We start from the raw sequence: 25,904 nt of genomic DNA on the forward strand, positions 1-25,904 counted from the left end.
GCCAGCAAAAAGGGACTGTGCGATAAGTAAGTTTTAAAGATTTGTTGCTCTTGCCGCTTTTCATCTCTGAGTTTATTAAAGTGCAAATGTCAACCATGGAGACAGCTATCACATGCAGTGCGGTACACCGAGAAACACTTTCCACACCATAAATGGAAGGTAAAAGGCTTCGTTGTGATTATATCTAATGCACAGTTACTTGCACAAAGGACAAAACTGAACCTAGGCTCCGTGCCCTTCCACAACAGCTAGCCCCAGAAAGTACTAAAGCAATCAATTTGAAAACAAAACCTTCGCCGGTCCATCGGTTGACAACATAGAAAACGCCAAGGAGGACGGAGTGTTTATAGAGCTCAGGGTTTTTTCCTGAGCTTCACGTTAATGATATGTTTGAAGGGATGCTTACACTCGGAGCTTTTAAAAGTTCAGTATTTTAACCAGAAAACCCCCATAAATAGAGAATATCATAAATCATAAATACTCCCTATAGTATGAACGAAAAATTGCAATGGACTAGTCTGGTTCATCTCCCCCACAGAGCTGAGGTTTGTCTGCCCAGAGGTGCCGGGCCATGGACACTACAGTGATGCTCAGATTCAGTTTTGCTTTGTGCTCTAAAATTAAAAAAAAAACCAAAACCCAACAAAAAACAAATGCATTGAGGTACAAAACATGTGAATATAACATGATACAGAACACATGAACATGCTTTCAGCAACAAGAATAAATATCACCATGTCTACAGTACCTACTTCACAGCTTCGTGAGATGAGGATAAATAAACCATTTCAAAACTTGGAAAAAAAAAAAAAAAAGCCACAGAGATGAGTCTTACAAATAAACTTCGATTTTTAAATTAAGGCAGCTTCAGCAGGAATTTCAAGGCTTTTGTTGAAAACAGGCTTTTCGTAACACCAGAAGTGTACTCATGCTTTGCAGCCGGAGCTCTCATTTACCGTCCAGTTCTCCTAATTTTGGTGACCAAAACCGAGCGAAGATATGTGCATCCGATACACGGAAGATCAGATTTTTTTTTTTCCTCTCAGCAAAAGTCAGTGTTTGGTCAATAGTATAATGTGGGAATTCTAAAAAAAAAAAAAAAACACTTCATCTCTCAGGCACGGGAGTGAGGTACCTCTGAATGAATCGTTAACTCCGTGCCCAAGAGGCAAACTGGAAATTCAGAATTATGGGAAGCTGTTGCTTTGTTTTTTATAAGTGAATGACGACAAGAAATATATAAGGGAAGGGCTAAGGAGGCCGAAGGAAAGTGCTAAATGGAAAGCCCGCACCAAAGTAAGACCTGAAGAAAGGTGACTCTAGGAGGTACATCGTACACCTGAAACAAAAACAGATCCTAAGAATTTTCAGTAAAATACTTCAGGAGCCGGAGCGGGGATTTGTTTGGCTCATCCAAAGGGATGGATGTGCGATTCTTCTTCCCCCTTCTCCTCTCAGCGACTAAAAGGGTGAAGCCAAATAATTGCACAAGAAATGGTACTTCAAGTATTTAGAAACACGGCCTGCACGTCTCACCGGCGGGATTCTGCATAAACTCGGGAGGGGTGGGGGGGGTTGTGCACCCTGTGAAATAAAGCTGCGACCTCCAGCAGTCCGGATGTATGTCCAAGGCACAGTTTCATGTCCTGCGCATGGGGCGCTCCTCCTTCTCGATGGGTGCACACAAGACGAGTGACGACAAAGAGCAGTGAAATGAAAAGGAGTCGACAGAATGCTTATTATTTTGGTCAAACTTCCTCTATTCCAATACGAGTGCCATTATAATCACACGAAAAATTGTATATACAACAGACACTAACCCGTTGCTTCACTTTTTTACAACGCTGCCCAGATCGACCCCCGTGCTTCTACACCCCTGATGAAATGCTGAGTTGGGTGTACATGCGGAAGATGCATTTCTGACCCCTCAAGAGAAAAAAAAATAAAAATCCTGCTGCCTTCGCCTGCTCAGCTCTGACTCCTGAACCCCAAATTGTCCCAAACCTCATCGGCTTCGGCAGGGGAGGGTGGGAGGACGCTCCCGGCTCCCGATGCCACCTCGCCTCCCATCCCTGGCCGAGGCCACGCTGGGTCCGACGGGGGTCAGCTGAGCTCCTCCGGGGCTTTACCTAGAAGATGGTGTAAAAATACCATCGCTTTTCTCCGGGTCCTCTCGCACGCCGGGATTAGCGTGGGCGATGGCAGGCGTCCAGGGCACGCACCTACCCCGCTGGGCAAACCAAACTGAGAGGCCAATCACAGGGATGCCACCTACATTTTTTTTATATATATATATATATGTACACACACATATAATATATATGTGTATATATGTATACATATATCTTATGTATAATATATATATGTATATTATATATAATACATTATATGTAATACACATATATAATACATTATATATAATACATATATAATCTATACATATATATATATTTGCCAACTAGTACAGTACAAGCTATTTCTGAATTAACTCCTCCAGGAGCTGGAGGTCCATGCTGGGGCCTAACTGAACTCCAGCCTTTGCATTTTCGTCTCTCTCCCCCCCCTCGGGCTGAAGCAAAGTTTGGGTGAGTTTGTGGCTTGCAAAGCGCAGGCGTCCAGCGGCTTTTGAAGAATTGCACTTGGAGGAATTCAAGTTTCTGTAGGTCAAATAGGTTTACCCTGCTTTTCCTGATGGTCAGGCGTGTACCAGCATCACCGGGAAAAAAAAAAAAAAAAAAAAAACAAACCAAAAAACCCACCAAACCTGACCACAGTGTAACAGCGTAAAAGTTAAACTTTTCCTCTGGAAAATGTAACTGGAGGTCAGCAGCTTCTTTGTAGCTGGGAACCAGAAAATAGCCTGTGTGAAAGCAAAATAAATTATTAAAAAAAAAAAAAGGGCGACTTCTCAGACTATTTCAAAGCGCAGCGTGGATTTGGGTAAGGCTGTAAGGGACGGTTTAATCGGATGTGTTCCTCACGGCGCTACTTCCATCGGTCCCACTCGCTCCACTGCCTCTGCTGACATCGAGCAGGAACGGTGCTTCATCTCTTTGTGTCTCTCCATACGGAAAACTGAGCCACTTTTCTGGCCTTCCGGGCAGGACAGGCTTTGCAGATCCACACGTGAGTTAATGTTTGCAAGGGGCTGAGAAGATGCCAAGTGCTGCAAGGGCTTATTCTACCACCTACAAATCCCACCCGCCTCCAGGAAGCCAGTATTTCCTCCCAAGGGCATTCGCTGCCCTTTAATGCCATCAGTTCTGCCGGGTAGGAAGTCCCAGAGGGGAGGTGTCATTTTAAGGCGAGACATCTGTACATCGACGTCCTCCTGAACCGCAGATCGTATCTAATGCGCCAGCCCCTCCTCAACTGGGCTACAGGTGTCTCCAGGACAAGCGACTTGGCAACATGCTCAGGTGGGAGCGACGATTTAAACAGCCTTTTACAGCTCAAATACGTTTTTGCGGCGGGGGTATGGACGCTCCTAACTCTTTCTTGGGTGGAAATTAATGTCTGTCCCTCCAGCCACTCGGCTGCCCTCTCCTGCTCCTTTCCAAAGGGACTTATCTCCAGCACCCGAAACCATTTAGGGCTGTTTGCTCAGCGTTTGCTCGTGTCCCAGCACTGATCCGAAAGCTGCTAAAAAGCTGGGTGCTGCTCAGCTTCGGCTCTGGGGTGGTTATTTTGGCATGCAGGAGTCTGGATTCTCCATCCTCGCCAGGTATGACCCGCTCACACCACAGCACCGGAGACGCGCATCGTCCGAGAGCCACCGGGCACAGCACCAAAGCCATCCTCCGCCCCAGAGTATTTATTTCATCACGATATAAGATAATAAAAAGCTCGATACAAAACCTAGGAGTACTACAAATATTTCCAGTGTTGCTTTTAAAAAGAAAATTGTTCTGCTGCCGGGTTTTATAATCCAAGCACTGCTGCGTTGGATTTAGCGTACGAGAACTTAACAGCAAAACTGATTTGTTATTCTTTTTTTTTGGATGCTTTTGTGCAGCTTCTGGAAAAATTGGAGCTGTAAAGTCCCGATAGTGAGAATCCAAGCGTAATCTGTAACAAAAGTAAGGCAATTTTGTGTTTTTAAAAAAAAGGGACTTCAGGCTGAAAATGTCCATTTAACTGCCAGTAGATGGCAAAAATATCCCGTATTTGTCTTCATTACCTAAAATGATTAGTACAAAAGGCTTAATGTGTCGTTCTCTTCCTTGCTTCTCATAGAAACTTGCAGAAAGTATAAATTAAAGTGCAACTGTACAAAAAAAACTAGCAAAAAACCTCTACGGGTCATAAGAAGCTATCCAAAAGATGGATTAAATTTTTTTTTTTTTTGAGTGACCGCGTTCCTGGGATTAGCAAAAGTTCTCCTTTGCTTTGTTTCTTACAACAACAACAACAACAAAAAAAAAATGGGAAAAAAAAAAACCCACCCAGGATTTTTTTGGCAAAGTTTTCATAAAGCATTTGTTCCTTGACTCATTAGACTATTAACGTTCCTTCGCAATCAAGTAAATGGAATTAAATACCATAGCAAAGCCAAGCGGGTGCCAACGCTGCCCATTAGATGAAGCCTATGTAATCAAAAATAAAAATTCTTTTAAACAAAAGAGTCACACATGCATTCGAGTTTACCCTTGAATAACGAGAATTGAACCTTAAAAATCGCCGTAGTTTGTCTTAGAAAATAAAATCCTTTCCTTCAGATAGCCAGTAGTAAAGGAAGAGTGAAACGCTGGATTCGGATATCCCTGCCTTGTCAGCGGAGCGGTTGAAGGTGACGGTCCGTTGGGCAGCGGCGGGACGGGAGAGCCCTCCGGCGCGAGAAGCGAGTCTCCGGCGGCGCGAAGCTGCGAGCGGGGGATGGCGGGGACGGCGGATTTGGCAGCGATTTTCGGGTGGTCACAACCGGGCGAAGGCTTCCTGTGGGAAAGGCGGGAGGTAAATGCTTTGGAGCCGCGCCATGCTGCTGGCTCTCGCCCAGCCGTGATGACCCCCACCCCGTGGCGGGCAAAGAGATGGGTTTTCGGGGCAGGGGGTGGCGCATCCGAATCCTGCTTGGGATCTGGCCCCTGGAGGGGAGGGTGAGTGGGTTGGAGGGGGGGGGTGACGATTAAGGGCTGGAAGGCAAGCTGCCTTCACCTTTGAAGGTGGTGAGCAGGTCAGTGCCCTCCAGGGCAGTCAGGAGGAGGAAATAAAGCATCTTATGGGACATTCCTCTGCAAAGACTTGACACGCGGAGGCTTTCCCATGGCAACTTTGCAACAGGACCTTTGCACATCCCACCTTACCCCCCCCCCCCCCCATCTTTAGCAGGGGAAAAAAAAAAACAACAGAGGGGAGGGATGGCATATTGCACTAGTGCAGAAGTGTCTGAGCAGCTGCTGGTTTTAGGAGGAAAGTGTGACCAAAGGCATCCGGATGCGAACGCCGCAGAGCCACTTCATTACCCTGTTTCGTGTAGCTCCTGGCCGACCCCTCTGAGCTGGCTCAGCCCATCCTGGCCCTGCTCCGCACAGCAAAGGGGGTACAACCTCACTGCAGGCTACCGGCACCGCAGAAAGCTTGGCCATGGCTCCGTTAACTCAGGATGAACCAGGGGTGAGGTGTTTTCCAAAAACTCGGAGATATATTTGCTAGTTTACAGCCACGCCAACGTTTCCCATTTGGTTCACTTGGATAAAAAAGGGTATTGGATATATTTCACCACGGTATAATGAGTGAAATACAGTTATTCTTAATTTCCTCGGTGCCTTGTTAGAGGGGAGCATGTTTTGGGTGTGGAACTGGCTCTGTCGCAGGCTATGGAGCGGTGAGGGGTGGAGGAGGAGGAGGAGGAACGAAGGAGAAGAAACAAGGAAGGGATAAGTCGGACCCGATCCTCACAGTGCAATACCGTGTGCGGAGGGACCGGTGCTTCGGTGCCGCCCGTCAGCGAGCCAGGGCCATGATCAGGCTGGCGCACATCTCGAAGAAGTCCATGGTGTGGCTCCCCAGGCGCGGCGTCACCGAGGGGATGCTGCCGACGAAGGAGCCGCTCAAAGAGCCCATCAGCGACTGGCACTCGGCGGCCGCGGCGGCATCGATGCTCAGCCTCGGCCGGTGCAAGCCGGCGGCGGAGCAGGAGCGCTGCGGCGTGGACGAGCCGGACCTCTGCTCCATCACGTCGTCTTGAATATGAAAAAAAAAAGGAAAAAAAAAAAAGAAAAAGTGGCATTAATTTGGCATCTGCAACGTGTGTTTGGTAAGCAACTAGTAAGAGTAGTGGAGACAAATGGCTCAAAAGTGCCTTTGCTGACTTGACACAGCAGCATAAGCGTTTTGAAATGCAAAGAATGATTTTAAAATTTTTTTTGACACTGCCAAACCTGCCATTTTATGTGTTTTCCATCTCGCGTTGCACCATTTCCCGCTTACCATCGATGCTTTTGAAGTCCAAGAGATAACTGCGGTTGTCCACCTGGTAGAGCTGCAGGCTCATCTTCACGTAGTTGCCCGTCACCGGGTTCTTGCGGCGCACTCGGAGGTGGTAGGAGTTCACCACCTGCAAGGGGAAACTGGCTTTCAGGAGTACGATTCAAGGCAGCACGAAGACCATTTCTTTCCTTACTTTTTTTCTAAATACTAGCAAGACACCTTTTGAGAAAAACACGGTTTCTAGAAAGAACAATATCTATAAAACCAAGCAAAGGGTTCATGCCCTATTTCCTCATAAAGCCATCTTTAAAAATGCTTCTTAGGGCTCTGATTCACCAGGTGCTGGCAGACGAAGCTGCCGTGACCCATCTGCCAGGCACCAAACTGATGTTTGCTCCTCTCTGACCAGCAGCAACGTCCACATGAGCCAAAAAATCCACTCGTAGACCCACATACAAGGACGGTGTCCGTGAAACCAGGGCACCTGGGCAACTGGGGAGAGTAACTTCTCCCATCGGCGCAGCTAAATTCAGTGTTTGTGAATCAGCCCTGAGCTGTGCGTTTTCTCTTGCCGCTTCCCACCCCACAATCTGCTGCATCTCATTTGCAGTGAGATTTTTTTTTTGTTTTTTTTTCTCTGTGCTATATTTAAGAAGCAATTGCGTGGATGGGAAAGCTATTTTGATGAAGAGTCACATCTGAAGTTATTCTTAGGGTGGGAAAGACTATTGTGAAACCTCCTCGTACCAAAAAAGCTCCACCGCCTGCATGCAGACGTTGGGCTGACTTGATTTGTGAAGCTGTACCAGAAATCCATCAGGTTCGTTCGCTCTCTGTAAAACCGTGCAGCTAACAAATGCCTGGCTGGTGTAGGCATATGCATCTGGAGACAGTCCATCTCCTGGCTGCTGCAGTGAAATCGGGATTCTGGGCGCTACTTGACTTTAAATATGTGATATTATCAAAAATAAGGAGGAGATAGGAGGCACTGAGGAAGCGGCAGAGTGATGTTCACGCTGTACGTCACTGTGGGACCTGGAGCGAGGAGGGTGTCTCCTCCGGTGATGAAGATCTGGGCTGAAATCCTCCTTACCTTGTTCCCCATGCTCACACGAAAGGCCGTGAGTCAGGAGAGCTCACGTCAGCGACTGCACCGAGATTTAGTGAATCAGGCTTAGCAGAAAATAGGAAGGGCTAAGTTGGGGGTTTATTAATCGGCCTTTGAAAAAGATTGCGACTAAACGCTGCGTGGCTCTGAAGAAACACCTGACGGGAGCGCTGTCAACTAAAATGCCGTCTGGGTTTAAATCGAGCTTCAAGAAGGTGAGCCCTAAACCGGGGAAGCAGTAAGCGTGTCTGAAAGCACATCCGGACCACCAGCACCGCTCCCTCTCCATCGAGGAAAATGCCACCGCAGCGATGGTGCAAACTCCTGCCCCCAACGTCCCCCCGCCCCTCACCCGTGCATCTTTAACGAAGACGCGTGTCGTGCCATTTCAGCACACAGGACTGCTAGGACGCGGGCAGAAATAACGAGAGTTACTTTGCTCAGAAGCACTCGAGATGACCTCGCAAGGAATTAGCCACCAAAATTAGAAATGCGAATGGCTCCTCTTATCCCCGCAGCTAAACGAGGCAGAATCATCCTTCCCGTCAGAGGCTTAGAGCGTTCAGAAAGAAAACTCTTATTTCAGGCTATAAATAAGCACCACAGCTAGCATCTTAATGCAGCGTGTTTGTAGGGACAAGAAATAGCAGGGCTGGTGGCAGGGTGCGAGCATTTGTTCGGAAACGGGTGAGGCTGTAACCAAACCTACCAACCTCCCCGAGCAATTCAGCTCATGAGAAAAAGACCCTCGAAAAGCAGCAGGAAGCACCAGCACTCCCTACCTTCCACTCGAAATCCAGCTGTTTCATAGCGCGGTAGACCTCGGCCATAATGTCATAGGGTTTGCTCTGGCTGCGGATTCCCAGGTGCCACTTGGCCTTTTTGACAGTCAGGGGTTTTGGCTTGGTGGTGTTGAGGGCATCCAAAGGACATCGCGCTTTGGGGCTGTCCGCTATCAAGGGCGGCATCCGCTCGGGATGCGGCTTCACCCCGGGAGGGATGTGCATGGCGCTGTCGTCCATGAAGGAGCCGGTGGGGGGGCTGGAGGCCAGGTAGAACTCGCTGGCTTGGTTCATGATCCTCCGGTTGTCAATGACGAGGTGGTAAGCCACCGCCAGCTGGTCCTGAGGGTCACCGCTGTACAGGCTGTTCATCACCTCCGACTCTGTGCATTCAAACTTTTCACAAACTTCCCGAACCGCGTCGTCATCGATGACGGTGGCGTCGTAGGAAGGGTCCTCTGGGAACAGGTAACTGGGCAGCTCCTCCTTAAACCACTCGTGTTCCCTGGGGAAAGGCAGAAAGGAGACACCATGAGCTCGGTGCAGGGCTGGGGGCATAAGCTGGGGCAACCACTGCCACCAGTCCCCCACTTTGTCTAGCTAAGACTGATCCTCAGCTGCAGACTGGGGAACCCAACCCAGCCCAGCACGGTCCTCCCAGTCTTGCAACAGCGACGACGCTTTGCAAGCATGGCTGCTTGCTCACTGGGCTTTGCAGTAAGACCTCAGCACTTACGAGATGCTCACGCTTTTTGATGACTATGGGTCTGATGGAGATACAGAGCACCGAAGTTATCCAGGTACCTGATTCCCACTGATACTACAATGAAGTCGATGATTAAGTGGCTGAATGCCATAGAGAGCTTTGTCTATAGGTTCTATGTATCAACTGTAAACTTATAGAATCATAGAATGGTTCAGGTCAGAAAGGACCTTAAAGATCATCTGGTTCCACACCTCCCACCAGACCAGGTTGCTCCAAGCCCCATCCAACCTGGCCGTGAACCCCTCCAGGGATGGGGCAGCCACAGCTTCTCTGGGCAACCTGGGCCAGGGGCTCACCGCCCTCACAGTAAAGAATTTCTTCCGAATATCTAATCTAAATCTCCCCTCTTTCAGTTTAAAACTGTTATCCCTTGTCCTATCACTCCACTCCCTGATAAAAAGTCCCTCCACAGCTTTCCTGTAGCCCCTTTAGGTGCTGGAAGGGGCTCTCAGGTCTCCCTGGAGCCTTCTCTTCTCCAGGCTGAACAACCCCAACTCTCTCTGCCTGTCCCATGTCTCAGCATGTCTTGCCACATGTGCTGCTGCTCTAACATGTAATTAAATCCTCTCGTCTTAAAGAATTAAGAAATAAAAAAGGCATTTTACTAGTTTTTACTTGAAGGGTAAAATTGAGGCCATCCATTGCAAATGCGTTAAAAACCTGAGAACTCCTGAAAGTCCCAGTAACGTTTAAGTAGATGCGTAGCACACCAGCTAGCTGTAATGGTTACTATAAATTTCATAAAACGCTCACTGAGCTCCAGTTTTGCAAAATGTTTCTAAAATGGCTCGGATTGTGAGAACTTGGAAGTCCTACTGCCAGCCATGAACTTTTAATGATCTCTGCAGGCACAAATATCTGCTTAAGAACCCAAGTGTCCCTTTCATCTTGAATTTCCACAGCGATGCATGCAGATAAAAGGTTCGTGGGCACTGCACTCATTTGCCTAGACGAGAAAACTATGCTGCATTTAAAGATGAACTATTAACTCACATTTTAAACTATACGCGGTATTTATGGATTAAGTTAGTAATTCTTGTGTTTCTCCCCCTTTTTTATTGGATAGACACTCAGTACAATGATTACCCTCTTATTCCGAACGGGGACCCAGAGGGAGGTGGTCTTGGTAATGAAAAAAGGCTGGTGGATATTAAGTTCTTAGGATTATTGCACGATGTAGCTGGTTTTGCTAAGCACTATTAAGAGATTTTTGAGGCTATTTTATAACACAGTAAAATAGCATACATATATATATATATATGTAAAATCTATATAAAATCATCACCCTGTTCATCATCACCCACTGCCAGCCGGCAGAACCCACCTCTCCATCGGCGCAAAGAGGTGCAGGAGTGCTCCTTGAATCACTTGGGACAAAAACCAGCTGGATTAGCTGATACTCCTGTAAAGCACCCGGCCCACCTGCCAGCAGATGACCCCCAGGACAGCCACCATCCTCTGCCACCGGTACGCTGGAGCCCCCCCGAACACAGCCAGCCCACCCCATCCCACCTGGGCTGACCTGATGTCCTTGATGGTTGCTCGCTTGAGGGGGTCAACCTGCAGCATGTGCATGAGGAGAGTGGCGACGGAGCGGTTGAGGTATTCAGGGATGTAAAACACACCTCCCCGGATCTTCTTGAAGAGGGTGGGGACGTGCTCGTCGTCGAAAGGCAAAGTGCCACAAAGAAGGGCGTAGAGGATAACGCCACAGCTCCAGATGTCCACCTCGGGGCCGGCGTACAGCCTGTGCGAAGGCAAGGGCAGGAGAAAGGTGTCACCCCCCCCATCCTCCTCTCCTTAGGCTGCAGGTCCCACCGGGCGAGCTGGGGACCCTCAGCCAGCTCCACGGGGGCCAGAGCCACAGCCCACCCCAGGGCTGCTCATGCAGATGCCCCCAACCAAACCCGGCATGGCAGGTTTGGAAATGGCATGGCAGAGCTGACGTGGGCTGCCCACGCTCCTCTGGATGGACACGTACATCCCTGCATCCTCCAGACCCTCCAAAACACCAAACCCCACATTTCCAAGAGCTCTGCCAGGCTGTTTGTTCCTTTGCCCCAAAGGCTCAGCCAGCAACTCCGGTTCATTCCACGAGGCAGATCAAATGGCAGCAGATACTCTATCTCGGTGTGTTTATTTTCGGTTGAAGTTTGTGTGTTGGTACGCAAGCGCTTCCGACAAGCTGCTAATACGCTCCCTGGCATCACCAAGCCGGGACACCCCAAATATACGCGTTTTCCTGCTGCTTGCTCGCTCCATTTGTTTATCTCTTTTTGCTACAATGGATGCTTTCTCAGAGATTTTGGGAGGCGGTGCCTCCCCTCCACCTGTAAAACCCTACCAAAATACAGGGGCTGAAATGGAAATACAGAAGTCGCTTCACGCAGCCTCAGCATCCTGCACTTGCTCCTCCTGAAGAGCATCGCCGCAGACACACCAGCGTATAAAGAACGCCGGTCATCCATACAGCCACTTTCTGAACACCACCAAAACACCGGCTCCGCGCCTCCAAGGGTGAGACTTTCCACCAGCGAGGCCAGGGACCGCAGCAAAGTCACTTTGGAAACGCGGACCATTAGCCAGGTTCCCCTTTGGTCCTGCCTCCACGCGTGATTCCAACAGATTTGTTTTCCCGATAACCGCGTTGCCTGACCAGTTCATCGGACTTTTAAGCCCAAATGAGATGCACTTTTATGACGCTGAAACCTGAGCTGTCACGCTCTGCTGCTTTTGTGCTCTCCCCAGCAAAGGCAGCAGGAGCCGGTGAAAAAGTGCAACGTGTAGGTTTGGTTTTGGTTTTCTTTCTTACTTTTCCTGTTAATAAGCTGTATTGCCTGTATCCTTCAAACAGTCAGGCTCTGCACACTGGGACTTGCTAACAACGTGCCTTGTCTCCCATACGACCTGAAAATAACGTGCTTCTGGCCTTTATTGAAAAGGACATGGAAATGATACGAATGGTTTTTTGGAATCACATTAAGAGTTGCCGGCTTTGTCCCCCTCTTGACAACGAGGATTTACTTGCTTTCACGTGTAGAGCTGTAGTCACAACAGGGTTTTTGGATGCTGGTCTAATTCCTAGGATGCTCTGCCAACACTTGCACTGGTGTAAACAGGGATAAAATAATCATAATCACAGCTAAGACACTTTGAACAAAATGTTGTATTTAAAAGCTACAGTGATAGGCAAAAATACGCTGGATTAGGAAAACTAATGCTTGTGCAAAGGGTGATAGTGAGGAGATGGGTAGTTTGAAGGACCATGCAGAGGGATGAAAATTGGAAAATCTGCGTTCGCAATCCTTGCTATGCTATTATAGAGTTAGGGAAATAAGTACATTCGATGTAACTGAGGTTCCTGGCAGTAAGACACAGGAGGTAACAGTTCTGTATCAACGTGGCAAAGTCCAATTCAACCTTGCAGAGCGCGTTCAACGCGCCACGTGTTGTACAGATGTGGCACGCTGAGAGACGCAACCACACTGGAGGTTTGTCAATTCAATTCATCAGTTCAAAACAAAGTTATGACGGTTGAACCTCCTGTCACGAAAAAAGAACCCTAGCTTGAGGAACCAGAAGACAAGTATTTTCAATACAAGAGTTCAAAGTGTAGGGAATTGATTAAAGATACTCCAGATCCTTCTGTTAGTGAGTAGGTTTCCTCATTAACGCTGTGTTTTACATTATAGGTGGGCAAGAGAGAAGGGGCTGGTCTGGAAAACTCTTTCCATCTGAAACCTCAATATTTGCATCCAAAGAGGAATTTTCATCCTCTTTAATTAGCAATATAAACAGTCAACATCTGCTATTAATAAGTCCTCCAAAGTAAACATCTTTAGCAAAACATGTTCTGCTATTACAGCTATTGAGAAATGTAATAACCAAGAAAATGTCCAGATTTTTGCCAGTAGATTCACCCAAACGTATAAACACAGCCTGGAAGGATTCAGCTGCTTTTACTGGATGCGCAAAGCTGTTTCCGATCCCAAGGACAAATTGAAAGACCGTGTGCTCACACAGGCTCTGGTTAGAAGCGGAATGTCCTACCTTCCAGAGATGACTTCAGGGGCTGCATAATTTGGGGAACCGCAGCTCGTGCGTAGAAATTCGCCATCTGACATCATGTTGGACAATCCTAAAAAGAAGATGTTTACTACGTATTGATGCTTGACGTGAAGGTCCAAGCCACAGAGGACTCCCTGTCGCACAGAGGAGGAGAGGTATAGAGAGTGGAGGGGGAAGTTTGGAGGGAAACTGTCGACATCATTTAGATAGAGTCCTTTGAGCTGATCTGCAAAGCATCGTTATTATTATTATTAATAATATTACCATTACTATTATTATTTTCACCTCTAACCAAGGGAGGGTTAAATGCTGACATAATTTAGATAGAGTCCTTTGAGCTGATTTGCAAATCATCGTTGTTATTATCACTACTACCACCATTATTTTCATCTCTAACCAAGGAATATTCACTCCAGGCTAATTTTGCTTCTCTAAGTTACAAATCCCACAGTTTTCTTTCTTTGGCAAGGAGGAAATGAGACATACTTCATCCCAGAGCACTTAACGTTAGATGGGAATTGTGTGGGGTCACGGAAGTTGTAGATCTTCAAAAGGACTTATCACTGTTAGAAAGGACTCACCGGGACGGAGCTGGTAGCCCAGCTATTTCAATGGATTTCACTCGGTAACGCCACTTTAAAGACTCCTGTTACTGCTCATTTGTAAAATGAAGCGAGGCCAAGAGCACGTGGCCAAGCGTACGGAGAGCACGCATGAAAATAAACACACGCCGCCAGCTCGCCCTGGAATTAACTGCACCGAGTCTGTCTTAAACATAAATTAGCCAAATCTTTATATTAGGTGATTATACTAAAACATAGCGAAGATTTGCAAATTACTTCGCTGCTCCGCTCTTAGTGCCAGTACAGCAGCAGCCTACAATAAGTAATCCCTGCTTTTGCAAAAAAAAAAAACAAAAAAAAAGGCTGGTGTTTGTAACTGTGGGCTTTTCAGGTGAAGCAAGTGCTAGTGGTTAGGAAAACAAGGCTCTGGGTTTTGTACGGCGTGCTACGCCGACACGCTCCAGCAAGCGCCTCGGAGCTGGCTGCATTTCTGGAATGCTGCTGGGGTCACATACCAAAATCGGCTATCTTCGCATTCATGTGCGCGTCCAGCAGCACGTTCTCCGGTTTCAGGTCTCGGTGGACAACCATGTGTCTGTGGCAGTAATCCACCGCCGAGAGAATCTGCTGGAAAAGGCGTCGAGCTTCTGCCTCTTCAACCTGCGGGTGCAAGGGGAAATAGTCCTGAAGGCTGGTCTGCGCGCAGAGCTGGCGAGGGAAGGTTTGACTTAGCAAGGAGCCAAAATATTCCAGGGTGCAGAGAGCAAATCACAGCGCGCTTGTGACCAGAAGCAGCAAATAAAGCAGATTCGCCCCCCCGCCCCGGCCTTGCATTTTATAGCGTGCTAATGTTTTCAAACGATACAGCCCAGAGATGAGATCAGACACCTAAATTTGGCTGAGCTACCAAGGAGAACTTATTGGTGGCACCTATGAGGCAATGGCTCGCTGTCCCAAGGGGACCAGTTCTGCTACACAGCACACGCAGATCAAGGCTGGACAAAACACCCCGGAAGATGCTACAGGGAGCGATTCCTCATGGACAGATGGCTTGGGGGGGAAAAAAAGGCTAAAGGTGGAATATCATAATGATTTTAATTAGCTATATAGCTATATTAGCTATAAAGTTGTATGAGCTGTATCAGAGAAATTACATTTAAAATTATGAGGAGACGGATTATTTTTACTGATGACTTCTTAAAGACTGTCCTCCTGAAAAATTTAGTTTCTGAATGCAAAGGTCAGAAAAGATCCAGATTAGTCACTGAAAAGATAAATGTGTAAAAGACAAATGGGTAAAATGCGCTGGAAATCAGAACTGTAGGTAGGAAAGTAAATGGGCTCTGCTCCATCAACCAGTACGCTAGTCTAAACCAATTCATTGCAAATGTATTGGCTTTTTGTAGTACAGAGAGGAAACGTATGATGGGCTGATCCTTCACCTGAAGCCTTGTTCTGGATGTCCACTTCAGCCCATTTGCATCTCATAGAATCATAGAATCATAGAATCATAGGGTTGGAAGGGACCTCTGGAGATCATCTAGTCCAACCCCCCTGCCAGAGCATCTCCTTGCCCTGTGGTTGCTCCCTGCCTACGAGGATGTCCACGGGGCAGACACTCGTGATTTTCTTTGTAACCATAATATCACATTTCATGGGCTCAACCTATGCCTCAGGTGATTCATACCCAGCAGGATTACTGGCATTCGAAAATGTTGTTCAGATAAGCCACATCCTTAAAAAGTCTTCAAAAAACCTGACGTGGAGCCAAGGGGGAGGCGAATGACCGGGACGGAGACCATACCGACTGCTCTTTCCCTACAGTAAATCTGCTGCTGAACCGTGGGGGTTTTGACAGGCAACCCAGACCTAAAAATCATCAAAATATGCTAGTCTTCCAAATATTTGCACTAAGCAACACGTTACCTTGGATATTTTGGTTTGCGTATCGAAATACATCAGAGAACGTTGCAAAAAATCGCACGCAACTTTTGTGCGAGCCAGGTACGAGACACTCCAGATGGGATTGCTGTGAAGCAACTTCTATTTTGGGCCTTAACCTTAACCGTGTTCCCTTTAGCAGTCGTTTCGCTTCTAAACACCATCCTCTTCCCACACAAGTGTTTGGGCTGACACGGTACTGGCACTTACACGTCCATGCTTACAGATGTAATCAAATAATTCACCGCCAGATACATATTCCATGACCATGAAGAAGTCCGTTGGCGTGCTGATGACCTGGTACCTTCGAAAACACAAGTGGATTTAGGAAAAAAAAATAATGAAGAAGAATGGGGAAAGGCTTTTAAACAGATTATTAGTTTCATGTCAACCCTTAAAATAAGCATTTCTGCTTCTGAAAAGCCACCTCTTATTTCAAGTATAATGTTTCACTTGTCCATGAAAGGATCTCTCCTACAGACCTACAGTTTTCCTTCAAGCTTTTAAATAATCTTCTGAACTCTCTGCCAGACAATCCTATCGCATTTAGGACGGTCCTGATTTTCAAATTCCCATTTTGCCCAAGATCGGTAACAACAGCTTTAGAAATGAAGGCTTCATTAGCTGGGGGCAGGGCGAGGGTACATTTGGTTTCCCTCACATCAAGGAGAAAGAAGACCAAGAAGAACTCTAGACACTAGAGGGAGCTTCTTTTGGAAAGGTATAGATGAGCGCTCCAAAAGATCACAGCTATTTTTCACATATTAAATCCCTCTTTACATTCTAGAATGGCGGTGGGGGTTGGGGGGGAAGTATCACCCTTGAATCACAAATTTATTCTCCATTTTCATTCAAAATGACCCCCCCCGAGCACCGTGAACGCATTTCAGTGTCCCAGCTGGTACAAACCGCCCGTGAGGAGCTGAGGTCAACGCAGCTACAGGACATTCATGGCAGCACCAGCTGAGACCCCCTCCCTTTTATTTCAGACACATTGCTACTTGCTTTTTCTTTTCTTTTTTTTACAGCTGAATTTCCGTGGGTCGTAATTTGAAACAAACACATTTCAAACAGTTTTCAGAGATCAGCAAGGGAAGAGGTGATAGTCCCACAAAGATCAATGGGATCAACTGAATTTTTCTGAAGTGCTTCAGACCCAGACACGTAAGTTATTAACTGCCCCATTATTTCTTTTATATACATGTAAAAAGCTATTAAAAGAGGAGACTTATGTACCACGGTCTCCTCCTCACCTCTTTATTTTATCGTTGTATTTCATGATTGCAGTATGTACCATAGGAGACTGATAATGTTCAACTGGGTTTAATTTTTAGGCTTTAATAGTTTGACAAATGTGTGAACAGGACTTAACTGGCAGGATGCTGGACACACAGCTGAGGACTCTTGCTGGCTTTTTCGTGAAATAATACCAATCTGTTCTCCAATAAATCCCTGGAACTGTGAAGTTACTCTAAAGTCAACAGTTGCTGCATGGTTAGTTATTTAACTGTAGAGAGAATTTGTTTTCCCTTGCCTCTAAGTCCCAGGTATTTGCTATATCTCATGCCAGTTTTAAGGCTGACCTAAATGTCAACTTATCCTTGCAGTTACCATTCAACAGCTTTCTTTTATAGAAATGCCAAAGATATTATCGAGTGCCTCATTAACGTGGACTGGCTGCACAAACTGGGGATTGAGAAGGAATCCCAGAGGCTGGAGCGCAGGTGCTGATTTACAACTTAAATTCGGGTCCATCAGAAGGGCAACTTTGAAAACTTATGCCTGAATAATAAATTTAAAAAAAAATATATGTATGTTCCTTTAAGCTCCGGATAATCAGGCCATTAAAACGTAAATCCTATTGACTTCAGGCCAAGGCTTCACTCTACAAGCCGGGCTGCGCTGCAATTCCTCAGGCACGACTCTCAGCAGCTTCAAGTCCAGAGATATCAAGCCTAAAAAGGGTCATCACAAACAACTCCCAACGCAGGGAAGCCCAGACCCTTTCTACGCACCTTCACAATGGCCTCTGCATGGGAGAGGGGACAGCTTGGACGGGTTTAGCTGAGCAAAACCTGATGCGGGGACATCGGTCTGTTGGCTGTTACAACTCAGTCTCCCAATGGAAGAAGCATCTTCCGTCATTTCTCAAAGTGTCATCTGTGTCCCCTGCCGTAACGTAGCGGGAGACTCTAGAAAAGCAACGTTTGGCTCTAACATGCCAAAACTTGACCACACACTTAACGTTTTCTACTACTCTAAGCCACCTCCTGAAACCAAGGCAACTGCGTACGTGAAGTCTTTGCAGATGGAGGAGTAAGGCGGACACGCGGCAGAAAGGGTACTTACAGCTTGATAATATGAGGGTGCCGGAAGAGTTTAAGGTTTTGAATTTCTCGTTTGATCTTCCCAACCACATCCAGGCTGCGTATTTTCTGTCTGTTGAGTATTTTTACCGCTACTTTGTGCCCCGTCAGCTGGTGTTCGCCGACTATTAGAGAGAGAGCATTGCAAAGTCACTACACAGCGCAGCAAGATTCACACAAGCAATTTAGGACACTGTGATTTATAAGCAAAAAGCAACTCTTGAAGGGAAAAAAAAAAAAAAAACAAAAGATGAGGGGGTGAAATATTTTAAACTTGGTTTTTATCTCTTCACTTTATTGCTTTCTCAGTGGAGTCATGGAAGACAGAAGAGAGGGGACTTATCCATAAAAAACACTCACGTAGATAAACCAGAGTGAGTTACTGGAGGAGGTCATACCCAAAGCTAATTTGCGAGGATTTATGGCATGTAAAAGCTAGATGAATCAGAAACAGATAGATTTAAATGGCAGAGGAGAATCTCCACCGTAACACACTGGTTGAGTAAATCCCTAATAAGCCCGGTCTTAAAACTAGACCATCGCACTTCTTTTAAAAAAATGATATAGGGATTTTCCCTGCCCAAAATAGGACTGCGGAATTTGCATTACTAAAATGAATTTCTATTTATACTTCCTCAAGCGCGCGTCTTGGTTTGAGGACAAGCTGCAGGAACGCTGCTGCACGGCAAGAGCAAATGCTGGCTTTAGAAAAGATACAAACTTCAACACGGGTTTTTATAATATGCGCTTTGTGCAACGGAGAGGCTGATGCTTATCTCCTGGGTACAGGGACAAACAGAAACCACAAACCGGGAGTAGCACCGCTGGCACTGGGGGAATTGCACTAACTTAACAATAACGTGAGATGGATTCAGCATTGGATCCACTTGTTACCAATAAACAGATTGCGCAGAAAAAACAAATAGCTCGTTGGAAGCAAGATTTGTCGTGAAGTTAACAGCAGAAACTGCTTGAAGACTGTCAATCAGATGTTTGTATCTAAAAGGATTCTCTGGCCATGAGCTACCCCTTCTCACTATTTTCTAACGTGATACTAAAAATGGTGACATACGGATGGTTTTCTTAAGACTGCACAGAAAACCTGCTTACAGTAAATATTTGTGCTCTCTAATTATGAACGTCACCCTTCCAGTAATAACACAGGGCGCAAGGAGTTAATAATTATGAGCAAACCTGGTTATTACATTATTAGACTCTGTAATTTTGGAGGCCGTAACGAGCTGAGGAGAAGCAAGCGGGGCGAGCAGACGGCGTGAGAAGGGCAGGGCGGCAGCGCCGGCACCGCGCGGGGCACGCCAGGTCACTATTATTAGCCACCAGATAAGACCTGCCGGAGATTCTTTCCTCAGTAAGAGCATCCTAAAAATAAAACACTTTGCTGCCCTTGAAAATTAAAGCACCACTTTGCATGCCCATTTTATTCCTCGCAATGCTTACAACTACCAGGCGAAATGAGAATAAGCTAAGCTTTGCGGTAGAGATGCAATTTAGGGATTAGCTGAGGGCTGGAGGAGGCAGATAATTCCTCTTGCGCGGTGCCAGGAGAGCGCTGTAAATAGTCAGAGGAGGCATTTTCCCTGGTGCATCCTCGGGGAGAGGAGAGCGGGGCAGCGCTGGGCCTGTCCCAGGGCAGGGAGGCTTTCGCTGGAGCAAGACTCTGCAAAGCAGCGCCTGGGCGAGGGGGTCCAAAAGCAGCTCCGAGCTTTACTGGGGCTTGGGGGTGGGGGGGGGGGTGGGTGGGGTACAGCCTCTTCCGTCGCTGCAACAAATTCTCCCCACGTTGTGCCAACAGTCATCTTATAAAGAGAACCGATCTCTCATTGCTGAGGTTGTTGTGGTCTATACACGGTATATATGACACCGAGGAGGCTGGGGAAGGCACGACAGAGAGGGAGAAGACAACTTCAGAAGACACCTTTGAGAACAAGGGTTTTTTCCCAGCAGATTCCCTGGCCTATAGCGCTCCGACAGCTCTGCTCTCTCTGTCCTGGGAGCACAAGAAGCTGTACTTTGGAAGCTGCCCTCGACTCACTCAGTTCCATTACAGAATTACAACGCGCTAAGCCATTAGTTGGGAAACTGAGGAACAGCACAGCAAAGAGTTTTATCGCTGAACTAGGAAGAAACCCCTGATTTCTGCCGCCCTTTGTTTCAAGACAACCCTTTCTGGCCTTCTCCCACTATATGCTTTGAAAAATGTTTATTATACGCTTGGGAAAAAAAATAAAATGGCCATGCCCGGAATTAATAATTATTGGGTTTGATACTGCTGCCGAGTAGTACGTCCCCTTTCCATCCGTGACAAACAGCGTGTAACTCTGCGAAGGTTTGCTAGCTGCAAACACATTAATAATTAAAAATAAACAGTCTATTTTGTAATCCTTCCTTTGCTTACAGTAAGCATTAGATACAGAGATGATATTGTTTCAGTCCCCAGTGGCTTGTTAAGCCTTGAGAGACAAAGAGAGAACGTAATTTGCGATGTGGTGGGAGACTTTTAAGCCTTTCATGTCTCTCCGGCTGCAGCCTGTAGGTGCAGGAATTTTGACATGGGGCAGTAAGGACGACCGTCCCTCTGCTCGTGGAGTCGCTGTCTCTGACCCCAAGTGCTGGAGCACGTTGGTGGGATGATCCAGCCCATGTTGGTGGGATGTTGAGCCAGGAGGTAGGTCCCATGCCTCCCGCAGGCATGGAAGGGGATGCTCGTGCAGCTCCTCTCTAATGGGTTTATCCTCTCCTCGCCCCAAGGATGGGCAACGGTGGTCTCGGGTGGTGGTGAGGAAGCCACCACCTTCCCTCTCCCTACCTCTACGGATTAAAAGCCCATCAGGAGGAGGGTGGGCTGAGCAGCAGAATTAGAAAGGGGATTTGAGCAGATGTCTTGCCTTTTAGTGACAAGTACTCAGGTAAGCTCCACCGCAGCTGAAAACCAGCAACCAGGGCTTTCCTGGAGCGAGCAAGGAAGATGGATTAGACACTGAGGGGAGGAGCAGCATTGCACGCTGTGCCACAAAAAAAACCCCAGATGTAAAGGTTAGGCGGTAACGCTGACCCTAAACTCCAAAAAATGCCACCAAATGGGACATGGTGTGAGCATCCTTCGCTGCTACCCCATCTGCTTGCACGTGTGACTGCCTGGGCACGAGGATGCTTCAGCATCAGATGATGTTAAGGAAAGAAGGGAAGAGTTTTAATAGAATTAGTTTCTGAAAGAGGACCCTTCTAATTTAGTTATTTTTATAAGAGAAAAAAATGAGGAGGAATAGTATTTAACTTACAGTAAGCTGAGAAAATCATTAAAACCCCTCGACAACATGTTTTTTTTACAGCAGGTACCAATGAAGCCACCTCTGCGTGTGTGTTTGATATGGCTCAGGTAGCACAAGCAGTTAAATTTTTTTGCAAATTCTCCAGGGGAATGTAAAAGTTTAGGGAGGAGCAAGAAAACTCCTTTCCTATCAGCTGTGCCGGCCCTTATCTTAGCCCAAAGTTAAAAACGAAATCCATCCAAGGCATATATTTAGCACCGCTGTATTAATTCTGCCCCAGCGCCGCTTGCTCGTATGTTATATCACCCTTCCCTTCCCTTTCCTTCAATCTGTTCAGTCTCCTTTAGTTTATCTTCCCTCCAACGCCAGGTTTGTCCTTCAGTGGGAAAATGGGATCTGACCCCAACTCGAGGACCTGTGCCCATGGAGGTGCCCTCATAACCAGCATAAACATAACCCAAGCATTGCCGGTCCTTGAGGGACCACAAATTCATCATCTTGGTGGCCAACAAGCATGGGCAAGAAACCACCAAGTGGCCACCAGGGACATCGTGCGTGGCACCACATGGAAAAATATTTGTGTTACTCTGCCGGGTTTTGATTGAAGCTCTCGTTGCGCGAGGGCCGTGGTCACAGGAGAGCTCTTCGGGGACCCGCAGGGTGGGATGTGCCCAGGACAAACACAGCAGCAATTTCTCTAATCTGTTCTTACCAACCGGCAGTGGAGGAGATGCCACCTCCTTCCTTCATTGCTTCACTAAACTCAAAATCCAAGATCATTTCCGCAGTTCTATTTTCAGCAAATTAATCTTATCTTTGGCCTGGAGTTCAGGGAAAATAACTATCACCAGCTCCCCCTGTATTTGGCAAAATCCTATCTAGTAACGTTGACCCTTGGCACGAGACCTCCTATCCATCCGCCACATTCACATCCACCACGTTAACTCCTGCCACCTTCCTCTCTTGTAGAAAAAAAAAAAAAATGCTGCATTTTAATCACCATTTCCAGCTGGAATTTCAGTATTATCACCAAGATCCTGCTCCCATCTGCCAACCTATTTGCTCCCCTCCGTGCCTTGTGGGGTCTTTCCATAAATAAGATCAAGGAACTGAATGGGCGTAAAACTAACTGTTTCTTGCAGCGTTTAACTAGTTTTCAGGGGGATCGGTTCGCTGATGACCCATGGAGTGCTCAGGCAGAACAAACATCCCAACAGGGTGGCAGGGACATTTTCTGTTGTTAGATCTGGTTTCTGATGGCTCAAAGCGACTATTCAGCTCCAGCCACAAATCCAAGCTCCGGTTCCTGCTTCATCGTTACTAAATCCTTCCCTCGCATTGCCGCTTTTTAATTTCCTTAATAACTGCAATCCTTAAAAATTTTAATTTATGATTTCTTAATGTTGAGAAGGAAGGCCTCTCACAAAGTCTTGCGCAAGGCAGTTTGAAGAAAACACATCAGCAACAAGAAATGTCACTGATGGCACTGGCCGCCTCAGTGAAAAAAATGTATATACAAAGCTTGACCGAATCAGGCAAAAATGTCTTCGCTTTTCTCTTGTTTCTTGCTAAACAGGGTGAATATACTTTTTTTTTTCCTAAAGCTCACTTGTTTAAAATGCTATAATTCGGTATAAATAGGAGATCTAGTTTCTACATCCCAGTTTCCAATCTCACGTCCAAATTTCACGTGTCAGTTGTAGGCAAAATGTTAAGGAAAAAAAAAATATATATAAAGGGTACTACTTAGGCATAAAGGATGTTGAGCTAGGCAATCTCTTTTATGTTATTTGAAATGTTTTTTTGGAAACTATCAGCGTTTACCAACGTCGGGTCATATGTGGGGCGGGGGGTGTTTGTGCTAGCTACTCCTGAAAGGTGGTTAGGGAAAAAAGGCTATTGTTGGCAGGCTTAATTTGGCCCCCAAGAAAAAAAAAAAAAAATTGCCTCTGGAGCACTTTTTGAGGTCTGCTGGTATACATGAGTGATTTAAATGGTCCTTACTGTTAGAAGTATTTACTCCGATAATTCTTTAGTCAGTAAATTTGTGGTTTGGGATTAAACACAGCAATATATTTTTAGGGGCCTGATTAATGGTCACAGGTGGATTTAGCTCCAGTGGTTGCGGTGGTTTCTTTCCCCTGCTGTCAATTTTGGTTTATTTTAAAACTCCGGTCGCTGAGCGCGGGCACATCACCCCTTCCACCAGCCACAGCACCGCGGGGCAGGGGGACACCGAGCGGGGCAGCTGGAGCTACACCCATTCCCAACCAGGAATCACAGCTGTCCATTTTGCTTAGACAAGAAATTTGGTTGGGTTTGTTTGTTGTTTTGTTGTTTGTTTTTTTTAAATATCTTGATTCAAAGATAAAATTTGCGTGTAATGGCAGAACGCACAGGAGACAGAAGCACAAATCTTTGCAAACCTTACGGTCGGGCAAAGCGAAGGTGGTGCCTTGAAAATGCGAGCTGGCCACCTTGGCACGAACACAGAGGAATCCCAGCGTTACAGCCCAAGCCAGACCCGACCCCCTCCATCCTTGCCCGCGGCGGGAGCCGCTTCCCGGGCTGCCGGGCTCCCGGGGGTGATGTACGGCAGGAGAATCCCCTTTCGCTCCCGCTTCCTCACGCTCCGAAACGCTTGCCATCCCTTTGGGAAGGAAGGGGCGGCGGGGACCACAGCCCCGGCACCGAGGGGGGAAGGATGCCGGTCAGTGTCCGCTTTGCTGCCCAACCTTCCCACCGCCTTCCTCCCAGTCCGGGGAGGAAAGTTTTGGGGGGTCCTGCGGGGAGCACCGGCGGCGGGGGCTGCAGCGGGCAAGGGCTTGGGCGAGGTCTGCATCCCCCAGCACCTGCCCGCGACCCCCATCATCCCGCTCCCCCCGCCCACCACCACCACACCGAGAAGGGGCCGCCTCCCACCCCGCAGCCCCCCGGGGATGCTCCGCCAGCCGCTCCCTCCCCCGGACCCCGCCGCCGCCCCCCGGGGATGCTGCAGGGGGGAGCCGCCGAGGGAGGGGAGGCGATGCCCGGCGCGGAGGCCCGCGTTAACGGGGAGGAGGTGAAGGAGGAGGAGGAGGAGGAGGAGGGCGGTGGCGGTGGCGGGGGGTGCGCAGCCCGGCGAGCCCGGCCCCCCTTCCCCGCGGCCGCGTTACTCAGCTCTTGACTTTGCCGAAGGTGCCGACCCCCAGCGTGTCTCCCAGCACATAGTGGCCGATCTTCACCCGCCCGTCGTGCTTCTGCTTCTCGGCCATGTTCGCCCCCCGCCGACGGACCACAATGCACAGGGCCGGCCCGGCTCGGCGGGCGGGAGCGGCGGCGGCGGCGGCGGCGGCGGCGGGGCGGGAGCGGCGGCCGGGCCGGGTGCGCGGGGGCGGGCAGGGACGCGCCCCCCGCGGATGCCGGGTGGGGAAGAGGGACGGGGGGGGGGGGGGCGCACACACAGGCGCATACACACACCCCTCTTTAGGGTGCACCTGGTTGGGGGGGACGGTGCGTTAGGGCGGCATCGGCTGGGGTGACACCCTCCGCTGGGCGTGCCCTTCTTGGGGTGCGCCCTGGTGGGGGTTGAGCGCTCTGGTTTGGGGTGCCCCCGGCCGGGAGTGACAGCTTCCGTGGGTGACAGTGTCCTCCGGGTGCACCCTCCCTGCCGTGCACCTTCCTTGGAGTGACACCGCCCCTAGGGTACACTTTCCTTGGGGTCCACCTATCTGATGGGGACACTCTTCTTGGGGTGCGCCCCCCCTCTTTATGGTGTGCCTGGCTTGGGATGGCACCTGTCAGAGGGGGCATCTGGCAGCTGATGGCACCCTCCTTAGAGGGACACTTGCCTGGAGGGTGCAGCTGCCTAAGAGTGAGACTCTGCTTGGGATGCACCCTGCTTGCAGTGCCCCTTGCTTGAGTGCTTTATAGCACGCCCTCTTTGGGGTGCACCTGCTTGGAGGTGGTACCCTCCTTGGAGAGCATGTGCCTGAGAGTGGCACCCACCTGAGGGTGACACTATCCTTGGGGTCTGCCCTCCTTATGCTGCACCTTCCTTGGGTTGATCCCTCCTTTTGGTGACACTGTGCTTGGGGTGGCACCAGCCAGGGATGGCACCCACCTGAGGGTGACACTATCCTTGGGGTCTGCCCTCTTTATGCTGCACCTTCAGGAGGTCACCTGCAAGGTCACCTGCACCTGCAAGGAGGTTGATCCCTCCTTTTGGTGACACTGTGCTTGGGGTGGCACCAGCCAGGGAAGTTGCATCAGGTCTGTAGAGCACATCTGCACAAGAGGGATGTGCCGTGGGGTGGGAAGCACCTGCGAGGCTCAGCTGTACCTTGGGCTGGGAGACGAGGTGGGTGGGTATAAGGGATTGATGGGGATTAAATAACATGGGCAGGAAGGGGTGGAGGGTTGTGCTGGAGTGGTTGGGTAGTGGGCTGAAGGGGGAGAAAGGAAGTGTCGTGGAGAAGGGTGGTTGTGAGGTGGACAGTGGGTGTTGGGACTTGCCTGGTTGGGTGTTTGCCAGGCTCCAGGAGGAAGGCAGGTGGCACCGGTGGATATCTCCTTATTGTCCTTCACCCTGGACTGCAGGCTGGGAGAAGTG

The 25,904-nt window shown here is 48.3% G+C and overlaps 1 protein-coding gene across 4 annotated transcripts; it reads right to left on the minus strand.

Moving 5' to 3' along the window:
* Positions 1 to 50: 50 nt before the first annotated feature.
* PRKAA2 (protein kinase AMP-activated catalytic subunit alpha 2) lies at positions 51 to 24,634 on the minus strand. 4 transcript variants are annotated; one of them, XM_063342703.1, is made up of 10 exons: positions 24,474 to 24,630; positions 18,007 to 18,148; positions 15,868 to 15,961; positions 14,232 to 14,376; positions 13,136 to 13,223; positions 10,608 to 10,832; positions 8,320 to 8,824; positions 6,430 to 6,556; positions 5,909 to 6,182; positions 51 to 4,935 (listed from the first exon to the last, which is right to left on the minus strand). In XM_063342703.1, exons 1-9 carry the CDS (start codon positions 24,565 to 24,567, stop codon positions 5,944 to 5,946), a joined length of 1,659 nt encoding a protein of 552 aa, XP_063198773.1. In that variant the 5' UTR covers positions 24,568 to 24,630; the 3' UTR covers positions 51 to 4,935; positions 5,909 to 5,943. The 4 variants fall into 4 exon arrangements, with proteins under 4 accessions (XP_063198773.1, XP_063198774.1, XP_063198777.1 ...); XM_063342704.1 differs by lacking the exon at positions 24,474 to 24,630 and adding an exon at positions 23,740 to 24,466; XM_063342707.1 differs by lacking the exons at positions 51 to 4,935; positions 5,909 to 6,182; positions 6,430 to 6,556; positions 8,320 to 8,824; positions 10,608 to 10,832 and adding an exon at positions 10,849 to 12,191 and having other exon boundaries at positions 24,474 to 24,633.
* Between the last annotated feature and the right edge of the window lie 1,270 nt (positions 24,635 to 25,904).

This window comes from Chroicocephalus ridibundus, chromosome 8 (genome assembly GCF_963924245.1).
Source record: "Chroicocephalus ridibundus chromosome 8, bChrRid1.1, whole genome shotgun sequence".
Taxonomy (NCBI): domain Eukaryota; kingdom Metazoa; phylum Chordata; class Aves; order Charadriiformes; family Laridae; genus Chroicocephalus; species Chroicocephalus ridibundus.